The sequence below is a fragment of the Lacerta agilis genome, chromosome 8 (assembly GCF_009819535.1).
Source record: "Lacerta agilis isolate rLacAgi1 chromosome 8, rLacAgi1.pri, whole genome shotgun sequence".
NCBI classification, from domain to species: domain Eukaryota; kingdom Metazoa; phylum Chordata; class Lepidosauria; order Squamata; family Lacertidae; genus Lacerta; species Lacerta agilis.
Genome location: NC_046319.1, coordinates 3,282,631 through 3,299,731, shown reverse-complemented (window position 1 = coordinate 3,299,731; position 17,101 = coordinate 3,282,631). Strand labels below are relative to the sequence as shown.

The 17,101-nt window shown below is 44.9% G+C and overlaps 1 protein-coding gene across 1 annotated transcript; it reads left to right on the top strand.

The window, feature by feature from the left end:
* Positions 1-3,428: 3,428 nt before the first annotated feature.
* LOC117052263 (transmembrane protein 127) lies at positions 3,429-16,791 on the top strand. Its single transcript, XM_033159055.1, has 4 exons — positions 3,429-3,545; positions 5,702-6,127; positions 12,260-12,424; positions 13,992-16,791. The coding sequence occupies exons 2-4, from the start codon at positions 5,884-5,886 to the stop codon at positions 14,297-14,299; spliced, it is 717 nt and encodes a 238-aa protein (XP_033014946.1). The 5' UTR covers positions 3,429-3,545; positions 5,702-5,883; the 3' UTR covers positions 14,300-16,791.
* Positions 16,792-17,101: the final 310 nt, after the last annotated feature.

The window sequence follows — 17,101 nt, the reverse complement described above, 5'->3', positions numbered from 1 at the left end:
GTGGGCCTAGGCATTGATATGGGATGACAGAAATTCATGGCCAAGGGATAGGAGGTCCAAAGATTCCTGACGCCTGTCTTTCATCTATAGGTGGGTCACAGATCACAGGTCTCTCTCTACCCTCCCAGCATAAGATGCAGCATGGAATCCAGAGTGCAATGCTTCTCCTAACTGCACAATGAACACCCTTGACCAAAGACTTGGCTGTCTGTTTCTCTCCCCCTACTTTCAAGGAATGACAACAAGGAGAGCAATCTGAACCATGTCTACTCAGTCCTACTGAGTTCAAGTAAATTGTGTTAGGATTGCGGTCCAAACTGGCAGACTAACTCACCTTCTTTCCCCCATATTCGAATGCTACGGTCCCCACCACAGGAAGCTAAGAGACTCCCTGTAGGGTTCCAAGCGAGAAACCAGCATCGGGAATCTGGGTGTGCTGGGATGCGAGACAAAAGTGTCAAGGAATCCTTCATCATAACACCAAACGGTCCTTGCAGAACCTATGAAGCAGCAAAGAATGAGACCAACAAAAAGGAAGAATGATTTTAAAACTTGCAATTCAGGCATCTCCTGAACAAGAGTGCACAGCATTCTAACATACTGTTTTGCAACTGCAGAATAAAGCCTTTATTTTATCAAGGTGTGTAATGAACAATCCTCCAGGCATGCAGCCCACATGCCTTTTGCATTATGCAAGTGTTTTAAAACTGTGATCTGCAACCTTCACTCCAGTGGGTCACATCATGTCTTCTTTCAATAGTAATATTTATTGTTATTGCTTCTTTTATTGCATTACGATTTGAATTCTATGGAATATAAACTACAGTGCAATAGAAAAATCAATAAAAATGCAATTTAAAAGTATACCATATCTAGCACAGTGCATTACAATTGCTACATTGGACAGAAAAATCATTAAAGTAGTCCACTAAGATCATCAGCAAGTTTCAAGTGGTCCTTGTGGGGAGGGACAGAAAGTTTGGTAACTGGTACACTACAGAACTGGTACACTACAGGACGCGGGTGGCACTGTGGTCTAAACCACAGAGCCTAGGGCTTGCCGATCAGAAGGTCGGCGGTTCAAATCCCCACGATGGGGTGAGCTCCCGTTGCTCGGTCCCTGCTCCTACCAACCTAGCAGTTCGAAAGCAGTAGATAAATAGGTAACACTCCGGTGGGAAGGTAAACGGCATTTCCGTGCGCTGCTCTGATTTGCCAGAAGCGGCTTAGTCATGCCGGCCACATGACCTGGAAGATGTACGCCGGCTCCCTCGGCCAGTAAAGCGAGATGAGCGCCGCCACCCCAGTCGTCCACGACTGGACCTAACGGTCAGGGGTCCCTTTACCTTTACTTTTACAGTATAGAACTGCGTGTTTGCAGACAAGGGAAGAAATGTGACATAAGTAGGTTTCTGTTTGACTCTGTGATCACAGGAGGACAAGGGCCACAAGCCTGTATAGCAATGGTTCTCCATTAGCTAAGTACTGAGGACCCCGTTTTCCAAAAGCCAAGCCTTTGAAATTGTTGATATCTCTTGTGGGAATTTTTGTTATGTGAATGGTGCCACATACCCTCCAACATGTCCCAACGCAAACTGGGATGCATGACCTGTGGGAGAGGAGGGCACCCCAAATTGAGATGTACCAGACAGTTGATGGGTATGTGCCATAGACCTCCTGGGTGGATTAGGTGGACCACCAATTGGGAACACTGCTGCAGAGGGTTAGTTTTATGCGGCTCTCAGAAGCTACATAATTTGAATTAAGGCCTGGTAAAACATTTGTTGAGAATGTCATTCAAAAGGAAAGGAAAAGTATATTCAAACTGAAGAAGAAATATATTGCACAATTCAACATTACATTTCTCTGGTTTGATTTAGTACATAACCTGTTAGCTATGATTCCTGTATTACAGGAGATTGGAGTAGGTGATAACCACTTCTAACTCTACAATTTTATGAGTTTATTTTTTCCACAGCTATAAATAATGTGCAGTACCTAATAACATGCCAGAAATAAACCTCAATTCCTATTGCATTATTTATTAATTTCAAAAACAGACTTCTAAGCAGACCGTTAGGTGCTGTCAACATTTATAGAATCAAGCCACTGCAGAGGGTGGGGTGGGGGCCAAGAAAAATACACACTTCGAGCTACATCCAACACCACAGGAATTAGCCATCCAGCGAAAAGAGATTTGTGTGTGTGTTTGTGTGCGAACCTTGCTGGCTCACAGCGAGATCCCACTCAGCCAGTGCTTCCAGGGGAATCAGATCAGGACCAACAACCAAACCTTACTGATCACTCCCAGCATCACCTGCTTCCACAGCCTCTGTACACAACAGCTCATTCACAGCTATCACGCGCATGCAGCCATATCTATCCCTACGTTGCACTTCTCTTTCTTGTCCAAAGCAAGACTCAACTTAGTATATCATCTCACTTCCTAACAGCAGCCAACCAGATGCCTCTGAGAGCAGCGGCTCTTCTCTTTTATTTTACTCCTGCAGTTTGCTATGCAAAGGTATTCTGCCTCTGGACTAGGAAGGAAGTTCTATCAGCTGCATGTCTTGGGCATAAAAGAAAACAGATAAATGGTAGCAAAGGACTAGTCTGATAGCTGGACGAGAGAGCCAGAGCGGTGTAGCGGAGTGTCGGGCTGCCAAGACCGAGGAGGTGTGACTTTGGGCTAGCCTACCTCACAGGGTTGTCGTGGGAATTAAAGGGGGAGGGGGAGAAGAACCATGTACCTTCAGCTCCGGCAAACCCTCCCTCGGCAGCCCGGAGGAAGCCACCCAAGCTCCGTCGCCGCCTCCAACCTGCCTCTGCGCTTCCTCCCCAGTTCCCACAGGGGACCTCTAGGCGCAGGCGCTCAGGGCAACGCGGGCAGCGACGCTCCTTCCACAGCGCCCCCTACAGCCCACTCCCTCGCCGTGAGTTCCGCCCCCCCTCTTCCGGAGCGGAAGTGAAGACCCCACGCGGAAACTACGGTTCCCGGCATGCTTTGCGAGAGTCAGTGTGCTGAGAGAAAGTGTGTGTGTGCGTGTGTGTATACACACAACACAAGGAAAGATGGACTGCACCTCTTTACTCAATTCTTGAACTGGCCGCACTGCAACTTTCAAAGGAACAAAGTTGTTTTATTTATTTATTTATTTATTTTACTTCACCCCTTGAGGTAAAAAAGCGGTTTACCAAAAGATAAAGCCAAGAAAAAGTCAGGGCTGAGAAATGCGGACGTGAATTTTAATCTGTTTCAGTGTTTTGACTTTTTCTACGTTTTAGGAGGCGTGTCCCCCCCGCCCGCTTCTCCAGCCCATAGCGCCGTGACGTCGGGCGCGCGACCGGCCGGAAGCGGAAGTCGCCGCCGGCTGTTGTTTGGTGGCAGCGGGGGGGGTCGGGCTGTCGTCGGGCTCGGAAGAGGAGGAGGAGGAGGAGGAGGAGGAGGAAGGCGCCGGCCCCCGCTGAGTGCCGCGGCCTTGGAAGCGGTTGGCGGAGAAAGGCGAGGCCCGACGGGGCTCAGCGCCCGGGAAAGGAGCCGAGCGGTGAGTTGGGGAGTCGGACCGGTCGGGTCAGGGCGGCGCCCCTTTGTGTCGCCGAGGGTTCCCCCTGGGGTGGGAGGGTCAGGGGGAGAGGAACGAGGAAATGGGGGCCGGGGGTGGGTGGAAAGTGGATCGGCCCCCACTGCTCCCCAGGAGGGTCGCAAGTGCAGTGGCCTGGATTTCCGGCTTCCGATGTGTTTTGATAACGACAACAAAATCACTCCTCCTCTTTGCCACTCACTGAAATGGGTGGGTGAGCCCCGAGTGGATGTTTTCCTTACGTGAACAAGTCCGAGTCGAGTTCTACTACCCAAAACTAATCCCTGGCCGTATGATTCCTTAGTTCTGGGGGTTGTAGTCAATGCTAGTCCTGCTCAAGAGTAGACCCACTGAAATCAGAGGGCAGGAGTAACTCAAGCCCATTGATTTCCACGGGCCTAGCGTTGGCAGCAACCCTTTAGCACCTGACTCCGGGTGGTGAGTCTTGGGGGTTCTAAGGAAAAATAAATGAGATTCCACAAGACTGAAGTCTGCCAGCTGTGCCCTAGTCCGTGAAAGCTTCCTCTGTAACAAACTTGTTATGTCTTTAAAGTACTTTTCGTTGTACAGAGAGTGAACAGTTTAAGAAAGGTGAGGGCAGGGTTGTTTCCAAGTTATATGTGTACTTGAAGTATGTTTGTTTACCTTGCCCCTCAGCAAAATACAAGTTCCTGGAGAAGGTTATAATGCTCATTAAGATGATCCCTGCTCTCAGGATTAGAATTTAAAAGACAACACAAAAGGAAAGGGGATTGGGAGGGAGCAGTGGGAGCAAACCAAACTAAAAAAGGCATCTTCGTTCCTTTTTTGGCTGGTGAAAGAAACATGTCCCTGATCATGTACAGGGTTCCTTATGTCAAATGAGAGGATAAACAGAAGAAGGTAAAGCAGAAAGAATACATAGTTATTTATGTTACTTTGACTTGGTTACTGTTTAATCATGTATATGTCTAATATTAAGTAAACTGAATGGTTTCTGTGGAATTTATTAAATAGACTCAGCTGCTTGAGCTGTGATGGTTTGAGCGATGATTTCCTTTTATTCTTTATTCCAAAATACTTAGATGTATGAAAATGTCTAATATCCTCTGACCTCACACAACTTGAATGGCTCTTGTGTGATGCATTCACTGGACTTGGAATAATTAAATGAACAACACAGTGTGGTATGTCAAAGGCAATAACTGTTCTGCTTAAAGGTTATGTGTGTGTATGTGTAGATAAACAAAGGTGCCATTTTGACAAAAATACAAAAGTCCCTTTGTCTCTCAGCTCTTTTATGCACCATGTTTGATTATCTCCAGCCAGCTTAAATCTACGCACTGTTTTTTGAAAGTGTTCAGTGGGATAACATGCAAGATATGTGTTCCATTTATACTCTGTCTCAGTGGAGCACCCTTGGAACACTAACTGGCTTCACTGTTGTTTAGAAGCAATTTAGTTGGTTGAGGTGCTAGATATGCATATCAAAGGGACAAATCCATTTGCCTAAAAATAAAGAAATGCTATTTTTTGGGGGGGGGGGCTACCGGTGCTCCTAATTTCAAGCCATACATTCATACATCCTTACAGGAATGTATAATATCCATGACCAACTCACTGGTTTTACAAATGCTGAATAGGCCGTTGCCATTTGACGGGTTGATTTGGTTTGCTAGCATTGCTGTATGAGGTATAAAATGGGAGCCTCAATAAGTGCTCTTAAAAAACACTGCTTTTGTGCAATTTAATCTTGGAACATAATGCATCTATTATACATGATAGTACTTGTAGTTTTCTGAAGTTCTTTTATTAAGAACTTTAATTAGCAAATATTTTGCCACTTTTGTGAACTCTGGCCCTAATCTCCTTTGGCCTGAGAATTAATGAGCACTTTTTAAACCCAGGTGCCTTGGCATTGTGTGCTTGGCCGTTTTCTATATCTCAGTATTCGCAGGTTCGGGGTGGGGTGCAGGGAAACTGCTGTATTTCATCTGCTTAACCATGGGAATCTCCACAGAAATCAGTGAGTCTGCTCACTTGTACCAAAAAAGGAATAAATGTTTGTCAGACTTGGTCACCCTAAGACAGCCCTTAACTTCCACAGGTGGGAGTTTATTTGATCTGTTTGTCTTTTTCAGGTTCTTCTGAGTGCAGAAGAGACACTTCATCGGGTGCTCTGTTCTGCCAGCGGCCTTCCTTGAGTCTGCTCCCCCCTGACTGGTTCCTAAAATCATTGGCCACTCACCCATTCCAGAAGATCCCGAGGGCTTCTGTCCATAGTGTGTTTCGTTGGATTTATTTGGCCTCAGAAAGAGGATCCATGTACACCCCAAGTGGCTCGGTGTTGCCCAGTGGGCGCAGGCGGAGAGGCCAGGATGGGAGTGCCTTGCCAAAGCAGCCAGAGAGGAGCCTGGCGTCTGCATTGCCTGGTGCCCTCTCAATAACTGCCCTGTGTACTGCACTAGCAGAGCCTGCTTGGCTACGGATTCATGGGGGCACTTGTTCTCGCCAAGAGCTGGGAGTTGCTGATGTGCTAGGATATGTAGACCCGGAATTACTTAAAGGTGAGAGTGAATTGTGTATAGTGTGCATTCTTTAAACAGAAATTGGGGTAGGTTGGTTCACACAGTAGCTGTTCAGTGTAATCTTGTGTTCACCAAGGTGAATTTTGTGTGTGTGATTCCTGGTGTCATATAATCAACTGCCTGTAGAAGAGTTGATTCTTGTTTCATGGTTCTCCTTATTAAATATTTACCAACCCAGAAGTTATGAAGGGATAGGTCCCTGTGGCAATGAAACTTGCTGCCCCACCTACCGCTACAGCTTGTGCATTCTTGTTTGCATGTTTACTCAGATGTAAATCCCAATGTCATCAGAGGAGCTTACTTACAGCTAAACAGGACTGCAGCCAAAGTTGTCTTTTTGTAGAACTACCATGTTCCTCATAAAATAAGACACTGTCTTATATTTATTTTGCTCAAGAAAATAAGCCTATGGCTTATTTCCAAGGGGGGGGTGTCTTATTTTTTTATTAAGTACCGTATGGTTCTGGGCACCTGCCTCTTCCTGCCGTGGCCGGCGTTGCTGCTGCTGGGTCCAGCTGGCTCGGGGCGCAGCAGGAGGAGGAGGATTCAAATTGCTACAGTACAGAGCACTGCTGGGTCCCGCTGTCTCGTGGCTTCACACGGCATGCGCTGCTGGGCGTTTTGACGGGGCTGCAGCAGCAGCAACATCCGGTTCTGGGCGCCAACCCGACAGGCCTCTTCCTCTTCCTTGGCGCCCTCCAGAACTGCACCCAGCACTACAGCTTATTTTCGGGGTATGTCTTATATTTCGTGAACGCTTGAAAATCCTGCCATGGCTTATTTTATAGGTACGTCTTATTTTATGAGAAACACGGTAAATGCTGTCAAAAGGATACTTTGTATCAACTTTGTTATAATGGTATTTTAAATGTTCAGTGTTTTTGAGCACTAATCTTGTGAACATTTAACTGCCAATGTTCTATTCGTTGCAGTGGGATAAAGTTATTGCATAAAATTTATATGCCACTTGATTGTAAATACAAACAAACCTCAGAGTGGTTTACAAAAGTTAGACACGTGCTTAAATCATAAACATATTATTTAAGCTCTAGCTGGATCTTGCAACATACATCCCATGCAATTTCATATTCCCAGCTTTGGCTATGTTTATAATGCAGAACAGATCATAACTGGCAAGAAGCTTGTCACTACTAGAAAGAATGCAACTTCTTGCAGGCTCAAAAAACTTGTTTCTTCAATAATTCCTTTTCCTCCCTCTTACCACTTGCAGTGACATTTCCCTTGTAACTTTAATGTGATGCTTGTGTTCTGGAGAGGGCAAGGTCAGACCACGCATTAAGCATATAAGAAGAAACCCAACCGAGATTGCAGAGGTTGCCAGTAACCAAACAATTAAGATAGCATTTTTTACAACCCTGTGTGTGGTTAACGTTCAACCCAACAATTGGCTGTGTCCCAACAGCTCTCTTCTAGCAGGCAAAGTAGCTCCCTACTGTCAAAATAGGTGCCTTTGAGGATTATAAAGTGCCTGGTTAGTTATCTTCGCTGCTCCTGTTCTACCACTGCCAAAGCAATTTATTTCATTTACTCACGCTGCCTACTATGCCTGAAAATTCCAGAACACCCACAGGGCCAGGCAACCTCTTTGCTTCCAATGGCACCTACCATGCAATCATAGGTGGTGGGTAGGAGGCACATGTAGCCTGTGGGTCAGGTGTCCCTTCCACCCCTCTTTCTCACCCACACCTCATCAGTGGTGAGGAGATGCCATCATGCACCTTTCTGCCACGCAACTGATTAGCACAGAAATAGCTGAGCAGTATGTCTCAGCTATTCTGGCTAGTTAGTTGGGCAACAGCAGGCATAGGCAAACTCTGCCCTCCAGATGTTTTAGGGCTGCAACTCCCATCATCCCTAGCTAACAGGACCAGTGGTCATGGTTGATGGGAGTTGTAGTCCGAAAACATCTGGAGGGCAGAGTTTGCCTATGCCTGGGCAACAGGGACGTGGGGAATCAGTGGGAGGAGGACCCTGATGCATGTGGGCTTGTCTATATAACATATAGTGTACCACCTGTCTTCTTTCCATAACCTCCATGAAACCCAAGGTTTCCATGATGACTGTTACTTAAACCCTTCTGATACCCAACTGAAATGAAGCCTTTGTGTGAATAATTGCAGTGACTCTTATTCATCCCTTGTAGAGTATGCCTCTCTCCTGTCTCACCTCCCTTTGCTGGTTTGTTTGCTTTTTTGTATCAGTTGCATTGCGGTAAAGGTGAAGGACCGCTGGACGTTTAAGACTATTGGGTGTGGCGCTCATTTTGCTTCAGGCCGAGGGAGGCAGTGTTTGTCCACAGACAGCTTTCCAGGTCATGTGGCCAGCATGATTAAACCGCTTCTGGCACACCGGGACACTGTAACAGGTGTCAGAACACACGGAAACGTCACTTCGGTACCTTTTTATCTACTTGCACTGGTGTGCTCTGGGACAGAGCAACAGGAGCTCACCGCCGTGCAGATTTGAACCTCCAATCTTCCAGTTGGCAAACCCAAGAGGCTCAGTGGTTTAGACCACAGCACCACCCGCGTCTGTACCTTTTACCTTTTTAACTTTGTTACTTTGCAGTGCACTATGAACCAGCCGACAAAGGTCCGTATAGTTAAAGCTATGGTTTTCCCAGTAGTGATATATGGAAGTGAGAGCTGGACCATAAAGAAGGCTGATCGCCGAAGAATTGATGATTTTGAGTTATGGTGCTGGAGGAGACTCTTGAGAGTCCCATGGACTGCAAGAAGATCAAACCTATCAGCCCTGAGTGCTCACTGGAACGACAGATCCTGAAGCTGAGGCTCCAATACTTTGACCACCTCATGAGAAGAGAAGACTCCCTGGAAAAGACCCTGATGTTGGTAAAGATGGAGGGCACAAGGAGAAGGGGACGACAGAGGACGAGATGGCTGGACAGTGGAAGACAGGAGTGCCTGGCATGCTCTGGTCCATGGGGTCACGAAGAGTTGGACACTACTAAACGACTAAACAACAATAAATGAACCAGCAGTGGAGCATGTTCCCATGGTGCCCTGGAGCACTTGGGAAGGGCAGAATGATCCTAGACTTCAATCTGGATCCTTTTTACACACCCTCCCCGAGGGCAAACGTGGAGGGCAAATGTAGTTCACTGTGTCAGGTGTCACTCTGGTGGCCAGAACGCCATGGAAATGCTCCTCACAAAGCTGCTTGGGGAGGGCACATGAGAAGGACATAACAGCCTTTGACTTTGGCTGGGGTCCTTCTCATGCCACTGGCTTGGGGAGGGCAGTATGAGCAGCGCCCCTCCCCCAAACTGTGTCTCCCCCCCACTATGTCCCTGCTATGAAAAGTCAATACATGCCATTGTTCTCTTAATGGGAGCAAGAGGAATTTGATTTCATATTCAAATGAGGCTGATTCATTCTGGTATTGCTGGTACTGTGGTGTTTTAGCTTTATACATCAGGTTTCAAGTACGGTAAATATGCTTTTGGTATTAGATAATGTGGCTGCTGCACTAGATGCAAATGAATTGATCTGAAACAAAGCACAGTATATCTTACTAAACTGGTTTTTATGGTGCTCATTGTCATGGAGAAGTTGCCATAAAACAGCCTGTTGTCTTGGGAGGATCTGCATCCAACAGATGTTGAAGAAAGTCTAGGTAGTTTCTGGGTTCCTTTAGAAATCTCAGAATCCCTGTTTCATTTTTGTTGTTGTTTCTAGCTCTTTGCAGAAAGGATGGAAAATGTGAGGAACTAAAAAGAAAAATTATTTTATTTTAAATTTTAATGAAATGGAAATAACAACGCTTCTCAGGACTTTTCCGTTTTCACTTTTAAGAAGATAAAGCACTGTGGGTTCAGTTTTAAAGACCCCTACGAAGAGGTCTGCAAAAGCGACTAGTCCATGAAATTCTCTTCTCTCCATGTATTTTCACTCACTGACCGATCCATGCACCCAGCGGGTTTTCCTTGCTTACCAGGCTCTTTGAAGATAACAGGAGGGCCCTGAGAGCTTCCCAGGGCCTTTCTGAAACTGTCTCAGAGCCCCTTGTGGTAGCAGGACAATTCAGGGATTCCCAACTTTGGATGATTTCGCCTTGGCACACATACCCCCAGAACCATAAGTGGCTGGCCTTCTGTACTGTGAAATGAGTTTCAGAGCCCAGGAGACTTTTTGTTTACTTCTAAACAGCAGCTCCTTTCTCCCCACTCCATGAAGTATGGCAAACATGAGTTTTGGAATGAGTTTTAAATGATGCCGTTGGGGGAGAATGTCAGTTTTTCCAGACGTTCAGTCAAGAATTCAACATGGCTACCACAACCTGTTCAAGCCTAAGTAACACACAGCACCCTCCTGCCTCCTAACCTAGCTTGATCTCCACCTCCTTGTATATTTTGGATCAAGTTATTCGTGTTTGGTATTCCCTTCCGGTGTTTTAGGGAGCACGTAGTAATCTTGTAAGCTGTGAAAAGCAACAAGAAAAACCATTGTTAAACTTATAGAAAATGTCCTTGAGGAAATAGAATGTATGAGGCTTTTGGACTGAAGTAAGTCCGTTTGTGGGTCAGAATGGATGAAATATTAGGTGATCAACATTATCAAATCAATGCAAGGCTAGAAAGAAGTTCCCAACCATGGGGGAAGCTGGAAAAAACCTGAGACTGAGAAAGACATCCTGCTGGAATCCAGTTACAAGCAGTCTGTGATGGAATCTTGCAACAAGCCTATAATAGAGTAACTCCGTTTGTGCCAATGGCAAATAAAATGATTTTAGAGCAGCAAGTTCCCCAAGTTCATTTTATTTGCTATTAATGTAGCCGATCCAAAATTTGCAAGCTTTCTGTAAGTTTCTACTCTGTCATTGGATTCTCTGAAAATGAATTTTATTTACCGTAAAGCAAGAAAGCACATCTATGATCCTCAAGGTTGTGGAATATAGCTTGAAAAGTGCATTGTGTATTTTGTGAAGACTTTTACAAATGACTGGATGATATCCCAGCACTTTTATTTCTGTAAAATGTGCTCTTATTTCTGAGGGTAGAGTTAGTGCAAAATTTGCTCTTGCATAACCAATGTGCTATTTGTAAAGTGATTGGATATTAAAAGTGCTATATAATAGTCTTTCCCACAAAACCCTGGGAGGTTGGGCACAATTTCCATTTCAAACAAAGGGGACTGATATGTAAGTGATGTGTTAAAGGAAAAAGCTGCCTCATTTATCAAATAGTGCTAGACTGACTACGCAGCCATTAAATAAGAGGCTTGTTTGTCCTTTGTGGTTGTATCCATTAAATCAGGCATGGCCAAACTTGGCTCTCCAGCTGTTTTGGGACTACAACTCCCGTCATCCCTGGCTAACAGCACCAGTGGTCAGGGATGATGGGAATTGTAGTCCCAAAACATCTGGAGGGCCAAATTTGGCCATGCCTGCATTAAATGAAGTCATCACAGTGTAGAACTAATACTACACTTCCACAATTAAACTTTCCCTTTTCCTGCAAACGGTTGAGGGAAGCATCAGAGTTGATTTAGGGGGCGAGAAATGGAGTGCGAGGGCAAATTATGTTCCATGAGCAGAAGTTATTCAGCTTGCGCAATGACTTTTGGCAATAACCCTTGGTGGGTCTGGAAGAGAGAAATTCCTATTTATGCACATAAGAAAAGGTGTGTTGGTTTATTGTCCACATCAGGCTACAGTATTTTCACATTTGTGCTCTTATGACAGAGGTGCCAACCAGTTTGATCAGCATGGCACATAGAACTTGTTGCCAGCAATATTATAATACTTCATTAAAATGGTGACAACTTTTATTTCTGTCTTCAGCATGCCATTGGCAATTCATCGTCTTCAGCTAACAAATGCAAAACTGCTCTAAGCTATATGGACAGGAACAGCCTCACTTCTGCTTAGCCCATCATAGATGCAGAATTTATATTGTGTAGGTAATGTGGCAATAATGCCAAGTATCATGTAGATCCTGGCACAGCTACAAACTAAGATGTTTAATTCTCGGAATACCCCAGGAATCAGCTGGTCTTAGGAATAGTAAATTACATGTGTGAAATCTAACTTTGAATTCTCTCCCCCTCCCCACCCCACCCCACCCCACAGACTATTGCATGAACCCCCAGACAGTGTTGTTGCTTCGGGTTATTGCTGCCTTCTGCTTCTTGGGAATCATCTGCAGCCTTTCAGCTTTCCTGTTGGATGTATTTGGACCAAAACACCCTGCACTGAAGATCACACGACGTTACGCATTTGCCCACATCCTCACAGGTAATGTTAAAGGGGATTGATCTGCTCCGTTTACTGTGTTGGGCACCTGAAGCTTATGTTTCCAAGCCATGGTTCAAAAAGGGGTTGCCCAGGTGGTTGGTTCATAGTCTGCTCATGGCCTCTGCAATTTCTCCAGACCCATGTGGCTGCTAAATTATATTCTAGGCTGGTTCCTTTGGAGTGGCACCTCTCTCCTTATCCAAACCCTCCTTTTCTATGAACCTCTTGCCTTTTAACCGAATCAAAACATAAATTCATCTGCACATTCTCCCTCTGCTACCCATTCCTATGTCAAGAAGAATACACAGGGATTCAAGATGGCCTTAACAGATTGGAGAATGGGCCAAAACTAACAAAATGAATTTCAATAGGGACAAATGCAAAGTTCTGCACTTGGGCAAGAATAACCAGCTGCACAAATATAAGTTAGGGGACACTTGGATTGTCAGTAGTACATGTGAAAGGGATCTAGGGGTCTTAGTAGACCATGAGCTTAACATGAGTCAACCATGAGATGCAGAAAAAAGGCGCTAATGCTATTCTAGGCTGCATCAGTGGAAGTATAGTACGGCTATATTCTGTCATCAGACCACACCTGGGGTACTCTGTCTGGTTCTAGGTGCCATAATTTAAGAAGCATGTTGATAATATCTAAAGGGCTGCCCAATGGAAGATGGAGTAAGCTTGTTTTCTCCTGCTCTGGAGGGTAGGACCTGAACCAATGGCTTCAAGTTACAAAACAGTAAGAGCTGTTCAAAAGTGGACCAGACTCCTCCAGGAGGCAGTGGACTCTTTTTCTTTGGAGGTTTTTAAAGCTGAGGTTGGATAGCCACCTTTACAGATGCTTTAGCTGAGATTCCTGCATTACAGTGGGTTGGACTAGATGACCCTTGGGGTTCCTTCTAACTCTACAATTCTATGATTCCTGTGACCTGCCTTCTGCTTATATTACTCTATAAAGTGGTATGTACATTAAAGACTATATATATAACTAGTAATAAAAATATTAGAGCAGTTGTAGCAATAAAATACCTTGTTTTGCCTTCTTTCTGCATGGGCACCTTGAGTTCTTTGGTTTGGGACTTAGGAATTTTGCGCAGAAAAATCTCAGGTGTTGTGCATGCATTACTTAGGCCAGGGCTGGGCAGACCTCAGGTTTGTGAGACCTACTTTGTTTTCTTTTGTCATCCTTTTGTCTTCCCTGAAAATGTTCTTCAAACTTCACTAGCTAGGCAAAGCTCCATTGATGTCCTTTGAGGTCAGGCAAGAGGGTGGGGCCGAGAAACGGGAGTCTGATAAATAGCTTGCATCTTTAAATCTTCATGTCTGTGCATAGAAACAAGAAAATGCACACCTATAAATTCCAATTAGTCAAATGTATATGTGTTACCATTCTGATAAATGACTTCTCGGATTATGTCCCACATTACCCATATCCACAAGCTTTTAAGAAGTTGCATTAGAGCCAAACAAATTCCACTGAGCAATGCTTGTGATATAAATTCCTAAATATAGAATCTGTGGAACAGGCTTGCTTCTAATTCTTTTCTCTTGCTTCTGCCCTCAGTGCTGCAGTGTGCCACTGTGATTGGGTTTTGTTATTGGGCCTCGGAGCTCATCCTTGCGCAGCAGCAGCAGCACAAAAAGTACCATGGCTCACAGGTGTATGTTACCTTTGCCGTTAGCTTTTACCTGGTGGCTGGAGCTGGCGGGGCCTCCATCCTTGCCACAGCTGCCAACCTACTGCGCCATTACCCAACTGAAGAGGAAGAGCAGGCATTGGAGCTCCTCTCGGAGATGGAAGAGAATGAACCTTATCCAGCAGAATATGAAGTGATCAACCAGTTCCAGCCACCTCCAGCATATACACCATAATGCTACCACTGAACGACTGGGCTGTGGGAAAGAAGGCTTTCTTTTAGCCCAGCTGCAGATCCTAACTGCACACAATCACTTGGGACTGCATTCCCTTGCCTGGAGCCACTCACTGGTGCTTTTCTTTCCCAGGTGGTTCACTCACTTTTATGACCTCCCAGCCAGGAAGAGAACTCACTTTGGAGCTGCAAACTGAAGCTTTGCTCATGCTGTGACTTCCAAAGCAGCCCTCTGGGTGATTTTTCTTTCCCAGCCCCTTGCGTTTCATACAGCAAGTGACTCAAAGAACTGACTGGTGTGACCCAGCTATAGGTTTGTGCTTTTTTGTGACTCAGCAAACTTGACCCGGGCAGTCCAGCTACTTGCAGTCACTTGGGTGTCCTCCTGTACAGAGAGGCAAAGCACAGCTACTCCAGGAGAGGTCTTGCCTTGTATGTGAAAGAGATGGCATGTGCAAGCTTGACTTAAGTGTTTGGGAAGACGGGGGGAGGGGTCCACAGTTTTGTTTTTTGCATTGTGATAAGATCTTTCACACTAGTATGCACACTTGTGGTAGTGAGTTCAGCAGTCCTGCACTGTTCATCCACCCACACTCAGAGGCACTGCCTCTTTGGGGGGGAATGTGACTCTCACTGATATTCACACCTGGGGGCAAAGATGTTCTTCATTCAGCACATCAAAAGGTGGGAATCCTTCTCTATGCACTGGTTTGTGGGGAGGTGACACATTTGCGTTGATTCATGTGCTCTCTGAAAGGCATGGTAAGCTTGCTGCCACCATTGCTTCTTCCTCTCCCACATTCTGCCTCATGCTACTTAAGAGAAACATTTTTGCACTTTATTTGCTGTTCTCACAGCCCCCATTCCTCCATAGGCATTGGGAAGGGGGGGGGGGAGGACCAACAAAACTTGGCAGAGCCACCTCCAGGATATTGCCACTACTAAATATCTCCTGGATGGACTGGGCTACCTTTAAAAGGGTTATCATTCCAGTTGGTGCTGGTGTGTGTGTGTTTGTGTTGGCACATGTGTACACACCTGTGTGCACACTCATGTCCCAGTTTTTAAGAAATAGCATTGGCACCTATTCATTTATCACAATACTATATGCAAAATCTCATCCTAGGCTTGATTTTAATTTTTTAATCTATTTTAATTGAAACTTTATTTACTTCTGGTTTTTAAGCTCTCTAGCCCAAAAGGCAATTCTTCCAACTTAAGCCACTGTTTCACAGAGAGGCAGAGATATTCCTGATAGTTGCAGGCAGTGATGCAAGATGGTGCATGATGCTCTGTGTAATGACTGACTCCCCCTTTTTCTTAGTGTATTGTAGTGCTTTGAACTAAAATTGCTTTGAATAAGCCAGGAACTTTACCTACTCACTGCAGCTCATTTTGATGACTAGGTGGGATGTTATGTTGAACTGAAAAGATGGGGGGATGAAAGAGATGCCTGTTTCAGTTTAAAATAAAAATAAGGGGATGGCACTTTGGAGAACTAAAAGCAAGACCTGCTTTAACATATGAAGGCAGAGATTAAGCAGTGAAACTTCCATGAAACAGGTTTCCATTCAGGATATGCTGAAGCTATATCCTGAGGGCACTCCAGTCTTTGAGAGGTCTATCTGATTTCAGTCTACTAGCTTCTCTCTGTCCAGAACTGGTTCATGCAGAAGTATTGTGCAGTGTAGCTGAGATTTTCCTGCTACAGGTATGAAATGTTACACATCACTCTAGTGAGGAGTGACTCCTTTGTGTTATCCTAATTGCTTGAAAACTGGGGCTTTAATTGAATTCTGATAAGGTGCTTCCGTGTCCTTCAAAAGATAGAGAAACGGGACTAAATTGTAGAATTTGAAAGAAGTCTGTCTGTAAAAGCAGTTTGTAGGAGATTAGACAAAGAGTGGTTTTCATTCAGCTCCAGTCCAGTGAATGACGAATGTGCCACTGGTGCATTCTCATTTTGTGTTCTCTTCTTACTCACTGTCTTTACCAGAGGAGGGCCTTCCACATGTCAACAGAGCTCACTCCGTAGCTCCTTTTGTATGTGGTGTGAGCAGAGACTGTCTCTTCCCCCTGTCTCCTCCCCCTCCCCACTGCTGCATATGAGAAAAGAGTTTGGCTGTAAATAGTATGCATAATTTTACTATCTCCACCTAATCTCTAATCTTTGGTTATCGAAGAGATCAATGTTTGGTCTTGGGAATATTTTGCTGGTCACTCTTGCAGTCTTCTCTTTTTCTGGCCCTGAGAAGCAACACTGGCAGCACCTCCATGTGCCAAAGGGAGTTTGACTTATCTCCAGTGTGGAGGTGGCTCCATTCAGCTTGTTTCCACAGAGGGGACTTGACCAAAACTGGTTTCCATGTGTACTTGGTTACTGTGATCATTTTTAGACCTTGAACAACATTCATGAAGCACTGTTGATTAAATCCATCTGTAAAATCCTGAATACCCTTTTCTACCAAAAATAAAATAAGGATGTAAATAGTCTTTTGTTGGGTGTTTATACTATGACTGAGAGAAATTACCACATAAATGGGCAATCTTGTTCACCCACACACCATTAGAAAGCATTAACCAAACCTGCCTATTGTCTGCTTGTGTATAAGCTGTCTGTCAGTCACCAAAGACCACTGCCTTGCACGTGCATCTTAAAAAGCTTTTTTACTTTGCTGTTAAAACCATTATACTACTGTCATTAAGTGCGAATTGTTCCTTGTCAACTTGTCTTGAACTTGTTTGCTTCTAAGGCTAATGCATGACAAGGAATTAGAATTTCTAGTCTCTTATCTATGAAGGC